This window comes from Panthera tigris, chromosome A3, assembly GCF_018350195.1.
Source record: "Panthera tigris isolate Pti1 chromosome A3, P.tigris_Pti1_mat1.1, whole genome shotgun sequence".
Classification (NCBI taxonomy): Eukaryota; Metazoa; Chordata; class Mammalia; order Carnivora; family Felidae; genus Panthera; species Panthera tigris.
The window spans coordinates 57,111,412-57,126,812 of record NC_056662.1 but is presented as its reverse complement, the minus strand read 5'-3'; the positions used below and the strand labels follow the sequence as shown (position 1 = coordinate 57,126,812).

At 43.7% G+C, this 15,401-nt stretch overlaps 1 protein-coding gene across 1 annotated transcript in view; it reads left to right on the top strand.

The window, feature by feature from the left end:
* The window catches only part of SLC9A2 (solute carrier family 9 member A2), a 99,508-nt gene that overhangs the window by 42,525 nt on the left and 41,582 nt on the right, over positions 1-15,401 (top strand). The window contains exon 3 of the mRNA XM_015544618.2: positions 4,310-4,560. Within this exon, the coding sequence (XP_015400104.2) occupies positions 4,310-4,560 (251 nt within the window). The remainder of the gene's footprint in view (positions 1-4,309; positions 4,561-15,401) is intronic.

The window sequence follows — 15,401 nt, the reverse complement described above, 5'->3', positions numbered from 1 at the left end:
TGTTAATGCACCCATTGAATAACCTAATACATTTTTCAAGAACACTTAAAGAATTTCCTTAATCAACCATAACAAGGCTTGGATAAGGATAGCTGGTTCTTTGGAACGAGGCTGGGGATGGGCTTTAATGGCCCAGTCGTTATGTGCAGCGCCCTGGAATTTAACTTCAGGAAGCTAGAAGGTAAACAGCAACCACTTGGTACTCATTGTTGCTCTTGCGAGTAACAGACTGTATTTCAAATTCCTTATGCAAAAATGATTATTTCTTGCATTTCACATAAAAAAAAGTGACCTGGAAACTATTTTTCCAGAACAGAGCTATTCTGGTAAAGGATCCATATTTGCATCTTTGTGTTCTGTGATTTCACTGAATTATTGCACATTTTAAATCAAAGGTCACAATAGATCATTTCTAATTCTTCTATATGTAAGTATTTTAGGAGTCTCCTGCTCTAACAGCTGAGCTAGCAGGGTGCTTATGTAAGAATTTTTAAAACCCCAGTATCAAGTAGAAAGATTGGAAAGTACTCAGCTGTCAGATTAGCCCACTACAAAATACAGGCAACACCCGTATTTCAGTCTTCGAAAAGTACAGTTGTCAGATTGAGGTCAGCTTTGCACAGACCAACTAGCGACATAATTGTAGCCATCATATTTATATATATGTTTATATATTTTACATACACGTATAACATATATATAAATATAGTATATAATAAAATCTCCAAAAGCACTTTTCTACATAGATTCCCCTGTGATACAACTAAAGTATTTAACTGGAATGAACTAACTATGGGTTATGGCCAGTGGTGACTAAAAGAATTTTATCTTGTGCTGATCACTAGGTATCAGGTTCAGTGTAAAGCAGGTGGGAGGTTATGGAAAGCTTTCTGGTTGTCAAGGCAACGTCTCTACCTAAGACATTTCCCTGTAACATTGCCCTGGTATCTGAGGCAGTAGATTGATCCAACTGGAGCTTCTGCCCGGGTGCAGAACGTACAGTGCCTGTGACTCAGCTTTGTTCTCTGCAAAACCTAAAAAGCTATTGAAACCAGAATGTCCCTTGGATGGATTTGATGGATTGAAATGGAGGAAAATGCCTCTGGAAAAACTGTGACTATATGCTGGTCATGGGCCTGCACCTCCTTTGGAGGCCTCATAAATGTGCTCGATGGGGTGGGGAGGGGAGATGTGAGAGAGGAGGAGAAGGAGATTCGGGTTCTGTGTGCAAGGACTCTCTGCTTTTGCTGGGGAAATGAGGTAGGCACCAAGAGGCAACACCTACAATGCAAGATGGTGCATCACCAAAGCCCAACTGGTTTGGAGCTCATCTTAGTTGTAGGAGGGCAGAGGATAAGGTGATTTGCAGGGGCTGTAGACGTACAGGAAGGCTCTGGAGAGGAGTAGCAGCTTCAGCTGGGCCATGGAAGATAGATAAAGATTGCCCTGGGTTTACTTGGTAGGTTTCTGCCAAGAGAAACCACAAGAAGGAAACCAGGGGCAGTAATGGATAAATATGGTATGTTTTGTGGAGCTGTGATGAGACCCCCTTCCAGACTGAAGGGTGTTGGAAAGTGGTAAAAAAAGAAAAAAAATTGTCAGGTGTATTGAGCCTTCCCCAAAGTCAGGAAGTCAAGGATTTGATTCGATTTGATTATTACTACTTTTTTTTTAATTTTTCTTTTTTTGAGAGAGAGAGAGACAGAGTGTGAGTGGGGGACAGGCAGAGAGAGGGAGACATAGAATTCAAAGTAAGCTCCAGGCCCCAAGCTGTCAGCACAGAGCCTGACGTGGGGCTCGAAGTCACAAATTGCGACATCATGACCTGAACTGAAATTGGACTCTTAACCAACTGAGCCACCCAGGCACCCCAGGAAGTCAAGGATTTTTTTTTAAATTTTTTTTTAACGTTTATTTATTTTTGAGATAGAGAGAGAGACAGAGCATGAATGGGGGAGGAGCAGAGAGAGAGGGAGACACAGAATCGGAAGCAGGCTCCAGGCTCTGAGCCATCAGCCCAGAGCCCGACGCGGGGCTCGAACTCACGGACCGCGAGATCGCGAGATCGTGACCTGAGCTGAAGTCGGACGCTCAACTGACTGAGCCACCCAGGCACCCCAGGAAGTCAAGGATTTTAAACTTGAGAGTGACAAATAGAATAACAGTATTTAAAGGAAGTGAGTCTTGGGGCCCCTGGGTGGCTCAGTAGGTTAAGCATCTCACTTTGGCTCAGGTCACAATCCCATGTTTCTTGAGTTCAAGCCCCACATCAGGCTCTGTACTGACAGCTCGGAGCCTGGAGCCTGCCCTGGATTCTGTGTCTCCCTTTCTCTCTGACCCTCCTCCACTTGCACTCTCTCTCTCTCTCTCTCTCTCTCTCTCTCTCTCTCAAAACTAAATAACGTTAAACAAATTTTTTTTAAAAATAAAGGAAGTGAGTCTTGTGTTGGCTGTATGGGGCATTTGAGCAAGGGAGAGCTGAGATTTGCTGGTGTAGGCGGGAGACAAGGAGAGCAGAAGTCATGGAGCCTGGGGATAGAAGTACAGTGACCAAGTGGCCTGGGGAGCTTGTCTATGCAGAGATGGCTGGCCAGGAAACCTACCTCTCTCCTCAGGAAGCAGGTGACCGTCACCCTTCAGTCTTGGCTGTTTGGAGACATGGGGTATATATAGCACATCTCTGAACCTGCCTCAGGAAGCAACCGTGGCATGTTGATGCTGATGGAATCCTGTATGCAGCAAGCCTCTGGTTGAAAGTAGGAAGCAGCCACTGCTTGAAGTCAGTTTCTTTTTCAGCAAATGATGATACTCTCAACATATTCAAATCTTTGGGGGCATAAGTTGCTTTTTTTTTTTCTTCTTACTCAAGTCATTTCTTGGTGGTCCAAGACCAAATGCTCTTGAGTGTCATACCTGTGAATGAGCAAAGCTCCTAATTTCTTAGTAATCTGCTTTCTTCAAAACCAGCAGACATTTATTGTCCCCCTCCAGGCAGCATGGAAGAAGCAAATTATAATAAGGAATGAACCCTGACCACAAGGAGTGTATGATCCAGCAGAAAAGAGGGAAAAATTACACAAAACCTGTAACACGGTAGACTAAAAAAGGACCTTAAGTGAGGTGAAGAGTGGAATAGACTTTTTTCCAGATCACACTCTGGTTCGCTGGGTCAGAACTTGACTCACTCTCCCATGGTTGAAGTTTGAAAAACTTACCAGGAAGGTCAGAAGACCTAGATTCTCATATTGCCTGTGACATTTTGTGTGACCATGGACAAATGGGTTCAATTTTAGCTTCTCAGAAACCAAATAAGGGGATAGTACGGCCTGTACTGTAAAAGGCCTTCATCCCAATGTCCTGACAGCCAGCTTCCCTGGAGATTCTGGCTGTAAATAACGCAATGAAAAGAAGCAGGGCACCTGCTGGAGTATTTTACTTGCTGGCTTTGTAAAAAGTGTGGCAGGGCGTAAGCCATCACTTCCTGTTTCATTTGGCCCAGTGACCCTTAGAAACATGTTTGCAAGCATATTCCCTAGCAGACATGAAGTGCCTGGCATTTTTGAAGCTTAATTAAACTGAGACTATGTAAAGACTGGATTTTTCAGAAGCCAAGTAACTGGGTAAGCTCATTACTTTAGAAAAGGGATAAAATATATATGAAATTACAGTGCGCACACACACACGCACACACACACACACATGACACAGGTGCCTCTTGACTTCAAGAAAGTTCCTTTGGGTCTCCTCTAGCTGATGTGCATGTGTGGGCGGGGTGAGGAGGAGGGGTGAGAAGGGAGGACCTCAGTGCCCTGGGAGGAAGATACCTTTAGATGGGGTACCTGGACTGCTGGGTGGGGCCCCTTCCAGGGCAGGGCTTCACCAGAGAGCCTCACAAAGTAACTAAACTCACAGCAACACGGACAAGCTTTCTCTGTGACGTACTACTTGTCCAGCATCGGTAATACAAGCAGAGCCTCTTGGATGGCAACCACATCTCATAAAATTATCTTTTAGATGGTATCTTAAAAAATAACATTTTAGGAGCAAGTCACATCATAATTGTGAAGTCTCCTCTCCCTCACTTTTAGAAATCTCTTTCCTGACAATACACTTTTACATGGCTTTCTGTTCAAAGCTATTCAACACAATATTAAAACATGACATAGAGAAATATAGTTATTGCCACTGGTCAGCAACTTTGGTACATAGAAGGAATGTCCTTGTTGCAAGGCCAGGTGGATTTTTCTGTGGCTGCAGTTAAACGGGGAAGTTGGAAGGGTCTTGACCATGCGCTCTCTTTCTCCCACAGGTCCTGTACAACTTGTTCAAGTCTTTTTGCCAGATGAAAACCATTGAGACCATTGACGTGTTTGCTGGAATTGCAAACTTCTTTGTTGTGGGAATTGGTGGGGTGTTGATTGGCATCTTCCTGGGATTTATAGCGGCATTTACTACTCGGTTCACGCATAACATCCGGGTGATTGAACCACTCTTTGTCTTCCTGTACAGTTATTTGTCCTATATAACAGCCGAAATGTTTCACCTCTCAGGTATCATGGCGTAAGTATTTAACTCTTTGTTAAAAGCACTTACTGATGAAGTTTCATTAAATTTATGTATTCTAAGCCAAGAGGCAAAGGTTGAATCCATTTTATAAAACAGGGTTCCTTAAATTCTTTCCAGAAAGTTAAAAATAGAGTCTCCTTACTCTTAGTTTCAAAGAAATGAAGAAATTCAGCCAATTTTATACTAAAGCGATCTGGTGCTAGAATGGAAAACGACTAAAGAAATTCTCTTTTGGGTCTCATATGAAACATGACAATAAACTGTTGGGGTTGATTGTCAAGCACCAAGAATTTTCCCAGTTTGATGCTCACTCAGAGGTTGTCCACGTGGGAGGCTCTAAACTTACTCCAGCAAGGTCAGATTGCCCAAACTGCATCTGGAGTTCTGGAATTGCGTATGTATATTCATACGAATGGTATTGGCAGGAGGGAACTTTCACTTTGTGTGCTCCATTCGATTTGAAGTAATAGGTTTAAGTCATTCAAAGCAAAATTCAATATGGAAAGCATGTAATCAGGTCATTTTAGCTTAGCTTTTTAAAAAAGAGGTATGTTTATAAGGCAAGAAATGTATTAAGCAAGAAGTTCTTTATTAAAGATACAGTTGGTGTATCATTCACCGACAAATTCTGAAGGACTTTTCTCAAGAAGCCTTGCATGCGGGCTAGAGAAGGGTGGTGTTTGGATCAGGTTCTAGCCTTCACAGGGTCACTTTGAAGGAGGCTCCCTGTTGAGTGTGGATATTTTTGTAATTTCCAAAAACAAGCCTACTATGGTCACACCCTGTATAGGGTTGGTGAGAAATGCTTAGTAATGGAATGGCTCTATATGGTTTCATTTTGATAAATACTTATTTATAGCTAGACATGTGCTGGGCTCTGTGCTTGGCCCTGCTACATTTTGAGGTTTGTAGACCCGAGACTGGTTCTTGAAGTTTCATCTTGCAGCCGGATTTAGATGTTGCTTTGATTAAGGACTGTTTGTTTTTCACCTCCTATCACTGCTGCTATATTGGAAGCAGACTAGGTTTGTGGTGGAAGAAGTCAGGTGCCTCTCCCTGAGGAGAGTGGAATCCATTATAATGCAAGCCATGAGTTAAAGGTTGTGTGGTTTTCTGTTTCACAGAGAGCCTAAATAAAGCAACATATTAATCCAGTTTGACCCAGTAATGAAATGTTCTGTATCTTCCTGGTTGCTATTCATATCATTTGTATGACTTCCAGTTTCCTCACTGTTCTTTGACCAGTGTCATTGAAAGTGTGTGATCAGCTAGTTACAAGGTCTCTAAAGAATGATGGGGGTGGAACTCTGTGTCTAGTATCCCAACAGTGTGCTAACAGCAGTTTGTGTCAGAACCTTGAATATCGTTTGCCCACGTGCACAAGTGAAAGTTCTAGAACACCCACACAATTATCTAAATATGTTTGACATTGGCAGGGACTGAGATGGGAAGATCCAGGGTGCTGGGGGGATAGTTGACGTGTTGCAAGGGGTTGGGGTCCTGGTGCATCTTGCCTAGAAATGTCCGTGAGGCCCAGGGTCCACGGTGGTTGGTTGGTTCTCCACCAAGGTCCCGACCTCCTGCGAAGATGCGATTAGGGGTTTACTTGCTCTGGGAATTAGGAAATCAGGGACAAATAGGGCCACATATCCCTGGGAGATAGCACAGGGAATCCTCTGCATGGTTTGTTGGTGGAGGAAAAACATCACCTCTGTTTCCAGCTTCAGTGTGGAAACAGCTTACTGTACAGAAAGGTCCTTTATTACATTTAAACAAATTTTGTCATTGCGTGTAGTGCGCTAACATAATAAGTTAACTGTTAAATAAGACATGGCAGGAGATTTAAACATTTTTGGATCTGGAATTACCATACACACCCGTTACCCTATGATAGCCAATGAAGTGACAGATTGATGTTGGAGTGTGTTTGTTCTCAGAAGGACCACCCTGTTTTCTAATGTGGGGTATTAGTATGCTATTCAGGACTCGCCCATGCGTGATGCTTCTGTATGGTGTACATCCAAGGTGTGCGTGTCGCCCCTTTGAAAAGTGCACTGTGTGCTCTTCCCCATTGTAAGTACTACCCTTACCTTGGGACGTCGGTCCAGGGGATCCCCTCTAATGATGCAGTTAAAATTGCATATCCATGTGTGCTGTTTTTATAGAACTAGGGATTTTTTTTTTCTGCATTTAAATTGCACGGAGTTTAAGAATTCCCATCATACTTCATGCTAATTGCACTCTTCTGCCATTTAAAAACAAATTTTAAGGTTAATGGGAGTGAAGGCATGTGACATGCTGAGCATGCTCAGTGATTTCCCCTGTTTTCTTGAGAGAAGTGCGCAGCCACGTAGAAAGGAAAATAGGCACTGAGGTTAGGCAGCTGGGGAGCAGAGAGGAAGGTTAAAGCCCCTGTCAGTATCTGTAACACAGTGTAGCAAAGTGCATCTGTCCTGCTTGAGTTTCGCCTGGTTTCCTCCCTCTCTCCCTCTCTCCCTTCCTTCCATCTATCTCTCCTTTCTCTTCCTTCCCCTTCTGATTGCCTTCCAGATGCTGTAACCCTCTGTGCTTGCACTTTGTCTTGGGTGGGCTGTTAGGCAGCAGCCTGTCCAAGATTGAGATCACTCAGTGAGCAGGAAGTTAACACAAAAGTCTGATTAAAAAGAAACATCCTTCCACAGAACAGAAGACTTGGGTCTGAGCTCAAAATGCAGTCAGTCTTTTAGGTAGGAAGGCCCTGGGTAGGAATTCAGCACCTTGGTTTCTTTGGAGAGATGTTGGGAGTGATGTACCGTGGGCATTCAAAAGTTCCCCTTGCAGCTGTTTATTTTGTCATGGAATTGTGGAGATATCTGATTTTCACTGACAACAAGTACGTGAAATAACACGAGGTGGAGTTCTATCTGCCTTCTCCTCCTCTGTCTGACAGAAGCTATTTGGAGAGCTGATTTCTAGGCATCCCTAGGTCTGGTTTCCCCTTTGTGGTCTCTTCATAACTTTCATGAAGCTAATTTAATGTTAAGCAATTAATGATAGTCCTGTCTTCCTGTGTGTTCGGGAGGGTTTTCGCTGCAACCCCTAGGAGGGTAAATGAAATTCCTTCTTTGCTAATATTCTCTTGTTCATTTCTACACCGGAACAGATTGTTGCAGTAGGAAAAGTGCACGTGCGTGTGTGTTTCATAGGCAGCTCCACAGCACTGCAGCTAAAGTTAAAAGGAAGTATCCGTAGTCCCTTGAACTGGGAATTTCATGTCTCAGGAGCACTGGACACCTTTGAGAATCACAGCAGCATGGTAGGGCATATAGAGGAAGCGGAATAGCTATTGGCTTTAGAAATGCGTGTCTTGGTTTGTATGTTTTGGGCTTTATGTTCAGAAAAATGCTCAGAGATAAGACACTGACAATTCCATGTTGTCCCCTTCCCCTTATCCAAAGACACAAACGGATGTGTAAGATGATTCCACAGATCAGATCCACAAAGAAGTGAACTGAAGTAGGACTTTGTTCTCTTCCTGTGGACATCAAGCACCTCTTTCGGTCCTCACCTCGTGCCCGCCACGTCCCCCGTGCTCCAGTCCATGAGATGCTAAAAACACACAGTCACGAAGGAAGGGATGTTAGTCTCCACAGCAGCTTGCAGCCTGCGGGGAAGTGCTGGTTTCTCTTTGAGGTGCTCCAGGAGTTTCAAAAAATGGCTAAATCCTCCTTCAGATAGGAGAATAAGCACCCAGTATTTCTTAGTTGATTTTTTCTTTCATGGATTCATAATTCCTTAGTCTTCCTTCTCTTGAGGGTACTTAAAATGTTTTCCATTTGGGGGCACCTGGGTGGCTCCGTCGGGTAAGCGTCCAACTTCGGCTTGGGTCTGATCTCACCATTCATGAGTTCAAGCCCCACATCTGGCTCTGTGCTGACAGCTCAGAGCTTGGAGCCTGCTACGGTTTCTGTGTCTCCCTCTGTCTCTGACCCTCTCCTGCTCACACTCTGTGTGTGTCTCTCTCAAAAATAAACATTTAAAAAAAATTTTTTAATGTTTTCCATTTGTTGTTTCAATCATTCTAGCAGCATTGTGGCAAAGACTGTAGGCAATAGTAAATATAAGTCCTGTCTTATGAATGAGTAAACTGAGACTCAGGTGGTGAAAAAACATGGCTGCAGGTGAGTCTTTGTAAGCTGGTCCTGGACCCTTGGACTCCAGTTACCAGGCCAGTCCAGCCTATGTCCCAGTATACACTTAAAAAAACTGCACATTTGTATGACAATTTTTAAGTGAGACTTTAACAGGGAATTTCCAGAATGATAAGCTCAGAAATGAAGTCTAGGAGTGGGCCAAGCTAGCTGGACTGAGGAGTCATTGCTGAAGATGTGAAGGCCGTTTTTTCTCTCCTCATTTCTCGGTGTATGAGTTGGTAATTGTCATTTTTTTCAAACATTGAGAAAAATAGGAAAGCATGCCTTTGTTTGCCATTTTATAGCGACTGTCCTGGTTTCTCTTGACCAGCCTACCATTGGTAGCATTTAGAAGACCGTCTCTTTAAGATACAGTCATATGGAATCATAGGCCAGTGTGCCAGAATGTTCCTGCTTGCAGAATGTTCATGTATTCTGCTCTTCTCCAAATATGGGGCAAAAATGAACTCTTGACATTGCAGGACATTCATAAAACCTTACATATGTACGTATATACATATATTTGTATGTGTATGTGGAAGACAAGCGCCTTTTATTAATTTTCCTAGACTTGTCTCAGGTTAGTGAATGTTTTCCTTAGTGTAAGAAGGTGACTTGGAGCTTTAATAAATCAATCTGGATAATGCAACCAGGATAAATAGTGCCCCCAAGTAATCTGTTATTACACACCCTCCGGCCTGGCCTCCATGCAAATCCATTTGGTCTTAAAGCCTGTCTAAACAGAGAGCAAGCAGATCACATCAGCTTATTTCTAGTTTGAACTTCAAATCCACTCCCATCCCAGCGCTCATACCTTTCCCTGCGCACACTCAAAGAAGAAATGGCCTTTGAGAATTGACTTCATCCTACAGCCGGCACTTTGAGTCAGTTATTGGTTTCAGTGCAGGCCAGCTGGAGCTCTTGAAGCATCACAAGTAAAGAATGGGTAGGGGATGCTCTAAGGACAGCCCCAGGTCCCGGTGCCCTGTGGCTCCCATGCGTGCATACTGCAACGCATGTCTGCCTCCTCCTTAAGTTGTGTTGTTCCATAGCACTTTCCATCTTGCATCCCTCTAACATTTCGGAGTATAGAGACGGACAGAGACTCATTCTGCAGCGCCTGGGTGGCTCGGTCGGTTAAGCGTCTGACTTCGGCTCAGGTCATGATCTTGTGGTCCGTGGGTTCGCGCCCCACTTAGGGCTCTGTGCCGATAGCTCAGAGCCTGGAGCCTGCTTTGGATTCTGTGTCTCCCTTCCTCCCTCTGCCCGTCCCCTGCTTGCATTCTGTCTCTCGAAAATAAACATTAGAAAAAACTTATTCTAAATAAGCAAGGTCTGGCTACAGTCACCCTGCTGTACGCTAGATCCCATAACTTACTCATCTTATAAGGGAAGTTTGTACCCTTTGGCCACCATCACCCATTTCCCTCACTCCCTCCACCTGCTCCCCACCCCCTCTGCTCTCCACTCCTGCTAACTACTAGTCTGCTCTCAGTTTCTATGACCTTGGTTTTTTTTTTTTTCAATTCCACACATGAGTGAGATCGTGCAGTATTTATCCAGAGTAGTGTAAGTGCTTCATGAAATTGCTTGGATTTATTTTTATAGTTTAAACTGTTTCACAAAACAGAGTCAAACTGACGAACTGCAGAGTTTGCTTGGTTTTTCAGAAGAAGGGGCAGAACCAGTGGGCTGTCACATTTTCCCTGAGTGCTGTCCAGTGTGGTGACCACCAGCCACATGTGGCTTTTTGAGCACTTAAAATGTGGCTAGTCTAAATTGAGATGTGCTCTAAGTTTAAACTAGACACCAGATTTTTAAAATTTAGTGGGAAAAAAATTGTAGAAACTCTCATTAATGATTTGTATATTGATTTCAGCTTGAAGCAACAATAAATAATATAAATAATTGTTGAGTGAAATCAATATATTATGAAAATTAATCGCACCGATTTCTTTTTGCATTTTTAAAATATTTATTTTTGAGAGAGAGAGAGAGCATGTACACGAGTGGGGGAGGGGGCAGAGAGAGAGAGGGGGACAGAGGATCCAAAGCAGGCTCTGCGCTGACAGCAGAGAGCCTGATGTGGGGCTTGAACTCACGAATGGTGGGATCATGACCTGAGCTGAAGTCTGACTCTCAACTGACAGAGCTACCCAGGCGCCCTTCGTTTTACAGTTTTAATCATGGCTACTAGGAAATTTAAGGTCGCATTATATTTCTATTAGGTAACAGTGTTCTCTAGTGCTCGCCATTAGTTTTTGCTGTTTGGATATTTGAAGACGTTGAAATATATTTTTCTTCCGTCTGATACAGTAGAATAAAAAAAAAAAAAAAAACAGGGCAAGAAAAGATGGAGGTAAGAAACAGAATGGAAATGCATTCCCTTCATGGATGTTTATAAATCATGCTGTTTATAAAGAAGATTTCTTTGAGAGCAAGGAAGGTCAGAAAGCAAGAGAGGAATAACAGAAGAGAGGGCAGAGGGTTCTCCTGAGGTGGCTTGTGATGATTAAGAAGTCAACTTAAAGCCCCTGTGAGGAAAGGAAAATTGTTACCCTAAGGTCCACATTTAGAGGCTTTGAATAAACTCTTCAAAACATGGCCAAGGGGAGTGACTGTTCCTGAGAAAAAGTTGTTATCGCTCTAGGAATGAGCGAAGTCCATTAAAACAGATTCCCTGGGGTTGGGTACTTTATGTTTTTCACAAACTGAAATTGTAAAATTCAGTGTTCAGAATAATGTGTTTTCACGCCTCATCTTCTTATACGTAGAAACATTAAAAACATTATCATAATCATCTGTATGGGGAATATCATTCATAGAGGCCATGAGTTCTCGACTACAAGAGTGGTATATGATTTCGGTCACACAGTTTGTCATTCGGCATGTTCAGGGAGGGTAAGAATGCAGCAAGTGGCCCAGGGGAATATTTCGTGGCAGTTCCTGAAAAGAGTATAAAAATTAAAAAAGAGGGGTCACAGTGAATGTCACCATAAGTGTGTTTCGTTTTGTGAAGTGCACTTTATGGATTTCTCTTTTGAGAGCAACTGAATAGAGTGATAGAATTTGAGGCCTGCCTTCCTCACTGGAGGGCTTTGGTGGCTCCTTTAGGCGTGTCGTTTTCACACATCTTTACTTTAGGGAACGTGGTTGGTGTTTGCCTGCTACATTTATTTACATTACATGAAACTTTAACAGTTGGCTCCTGAATTAAGAACCCCATTCCCTGAGATCTCTGATGAATAGAGGTTCTCGATAATAACCAGTGATCGGGTAGTACTGGGGTTACTGTCACTTTGCTCTTTGGACTCTTTAAGTCTTGTTTGTGTTTATGTCAAAACAATCACAGCACCACATCGCTGGGTTGCTCTTGGTCCAGAGCTCGCTACTTCACGTGGTGCTTTCCGCTTCCATATTCTCAGGTATAAGTAAATTGCAATAGTAAGGCTAAAATTATTATTATTTTTTTTAAGTTTATATATTATTAAGAGACAGAGACAGAGCATGAGCATGGGAGGGACAGAGAGAGGAGGAGACACAGAATCCGAGGCAGGCTCCAGGCTCCGAGCTGTCAGCACAGAGCCTGATGCGAGGCTCGAACTCACCAACCGTGAGATCATGACCCGAGCCGAAGTCAGACGCTTAACCGACTGAGCCACCCAGGCGCCCCTAAAATTGTTTTCTAGTAATATGTAGGCCAAAATGTAAGTGTAAGATGATAAATCAGAAACGTAAATGTTGTATAATTGCTGAGAAGCAATTGCCTTTTCTGTTTTAATGAAAAATGAAAATGTTGCAGCAAACTGATGCTGAAGGAAAGCATGCAGTTACTTCCCAGCTAGTACTTCTGAGTAGGACACCAGCCTTTGGCCACATGGCTCGAATCAATGTCCCGTTCCCTTCATGAGGGAATTCAGCAATGGGGGTCAACATTTGCTCTTTCAAGAACAGGACAGGTGCCCTAAGGAAAACCTGTTTCTCTTTCACCTTGCTTTAACAAACCTCAGTGTACTTCTTTTTTTTTTTTTTTTTTTTTAATTTTTTTTTAACGTTTATTTATTTTTGAGACAGAGAGAGACAGAGCATGAACAGGGGAGGGGCAGAGAGAGAGGGAGACACAGAATCTGAAGCAGGCTCCAGGCTCTGAGCTGTCAGCACAGAGCCCGACGCGGGGCTCGAACTCACGGACCGTGAGATCATGACCTGAGCCGAAGTCGGACGCTTAACTGACCAAGCCACCCAGGCGCCCCAAACCTTAGTGTACTACTTAGCAGTTGGCTGTGTGGGGGAGGAAGCTAGCCTGAAATGAACCCAGAGACTTCCTCTCTTGGTGCCCGTGGCATGGGGCAGCTGTGAGTAGCTCCTCTTGATGCTCTAGTATTTTCTGTCAGTGTGCCCTGTCCCTCTGTTGCCACTTCCTTTATGCCAGTCAGACATGAGGGCATTTGATTCCAGGGGATCTGGAAAAGTGGCCAAGAATCTTTTTCCCACATGCACCCTCGCAGTTAATCCCCGGCTATTTAAGGTAAATAGAGTCACTTGGGGTCCTTGTAAGCAGGAGCCCAGCTCAGACAGTAGAGGGAGGCTCTGTGTGAGCAAGGGAAACCCAGATCAAAACAGATTATTGGTCACCCAGTGAAACCCAAAATCAAACCAGATTTATTTGAATAGAGGTTCTTGTAAATCACCTCTTGATGAGGGCCGGTGTAGATTTGGCTTTGGGTTGATGGGACCCCAGGCCAGAAGCCCCTCTCTCTCTTTTTCATCTTACTCTGTGTGATGGCTTCCTTCTGATAGGCTAGCCATCTCTAAAGCATCAAGCAGGGGTTACAGACAGATCGGGCTTTATTGCTCTGCGACTCTTGTCACTAAAGCGTTCAGGGAGTTCTACTCTGCCAGCTCCTGTTAGAAGACATTTCAAAGCAAGGATCATGATTGGATCAGACTGTGTCACATGACCAGCCCTGTGGTGGGAGAAGTACCGGAAGAAGGTGTTGTGAAGTTAAACTTAATTCCAGTGTGACCTGCCTCTCGGTCTGTGTTGACCACAAGTTATCCAGGAAAGCTCAGTCCTTTGTAGTATAGTGAGGGTTGGACTGGTGACGTATTGAGTTGAGGCCTCAGTGATGAAGAGAAGGGCATTATGTGCCAAGGGTGATGCGCAGCAGAGAGCTCCAAGGCGAAAAGCTTTGCTGCCTCCAGGGAATGGAACCCCGGGGTGATGAGAAAGGCGGTAGGTGCTTGGTCTCGCCCTGCTTTGTGCTGTAGGCAGTTGGGAACCTTTGGAAGCTTTGAGCAAAGAGGTGACGCAATTGTGTTTCTGTTTCATAGTGAAGACTGGAGTGCCTCCAAAGCTTTCTTAGGCCATCACACATCAAACTAGTAGTATTTTCATAGCACTCTGGGGTGAAAGCTGGCAGGCAGTCATGGCCTCAGGCTCACTGGATCCCCCCCCCCACCCCCGGGGCAGAGGATTCGCCTTCTGGGTGGGAGGAGAGGGAACAGCTTCTGGCAGCAGAGTGAAGGTGCCTAGGTGGAGGCTTGCCAGGACAAGAATGTGTGCCGTCCAGGCAAGAGAAGATAGAACCTACACCCAGAACCGAGTAATGGAAATTGGGAGAAAGGAAGGAGAGAATAGGTGGTGAGGTTTAATTCAGTCCATACATCTCATGTTGGCCCTTATTTTCACTCTCCAATAACACTGTAAATAAAATGATTCAAGTTTCAACGCTTTTTCTCGTTCATTCTTACTCCACTGAACCCTCCGCCTGTAACCCCTCCTGCTTTCCTCAAACTTTGATGTATTTAGGAATCAGCTGGAAAGTTGTCTTACGTGTCTACAGAATCCCAGGCCCCAGCTAGAGATTCTGAGTCTGTATAGGTCTGGGATGGGGCCCAGGCATTTATGTTTGTCCCAGGCTTTCTAGTCATTACAGAGAAGCTATATTTTTATGAAAGAAACGCAAGGCCTTTGCCAACACTCCCCAACTAGAGTCAGTGGACTCCGTGGGTCCCTTGATGCCTTGTATGTCACTATACTATTGATAATGATTCTTTATATGTTCTCTCCACAAAATCAACCCTCACTCAGTGAGTGACCTATAAATGTTAGTTGACCTGAGTTGAAAGCCTATAAAGGAGAAGAAACAAAAGACGTGGAAAATACACGAAATGGGCAAGACTACACGAATAACCAGACATTTGCAATAGTTTAAGTTTGCTTTTCTTTGGTATTTTAAGAAAGATTGTTCCGTTCTTAGACTCGGATCCTTCTTTAAAAACAAATTTTGCTTGCATTTTCTCATATGTCAAACTCTCTCTCTCTCTCTCTCTCTCTCTCTCTCTCTCTCTCGGTTGTCAGGTTTTGTAGAAGAGGCAATCCATTATATAGTAATTCATGCCCTGGAATAATTAATTTACCTCACATGAGTGAGTACTTTATTCTGAGAACATGCAGTGTACCCTGAGTCACCACGAGACCTGGCTTTAATCAATACAGAGAAAGCTTTTTAATTGTCCTTTGTCACTGCTAATGCTTGACACTGATTAGTGGAGTATGCTTTCCTATCTGGCAAAGTCTTTATTGAGAATATGCAGTTATAATTTGGACCGTATTTTTCTGCAACTGAATCCATACGTTTTAAGTTCACATGTGGAGAT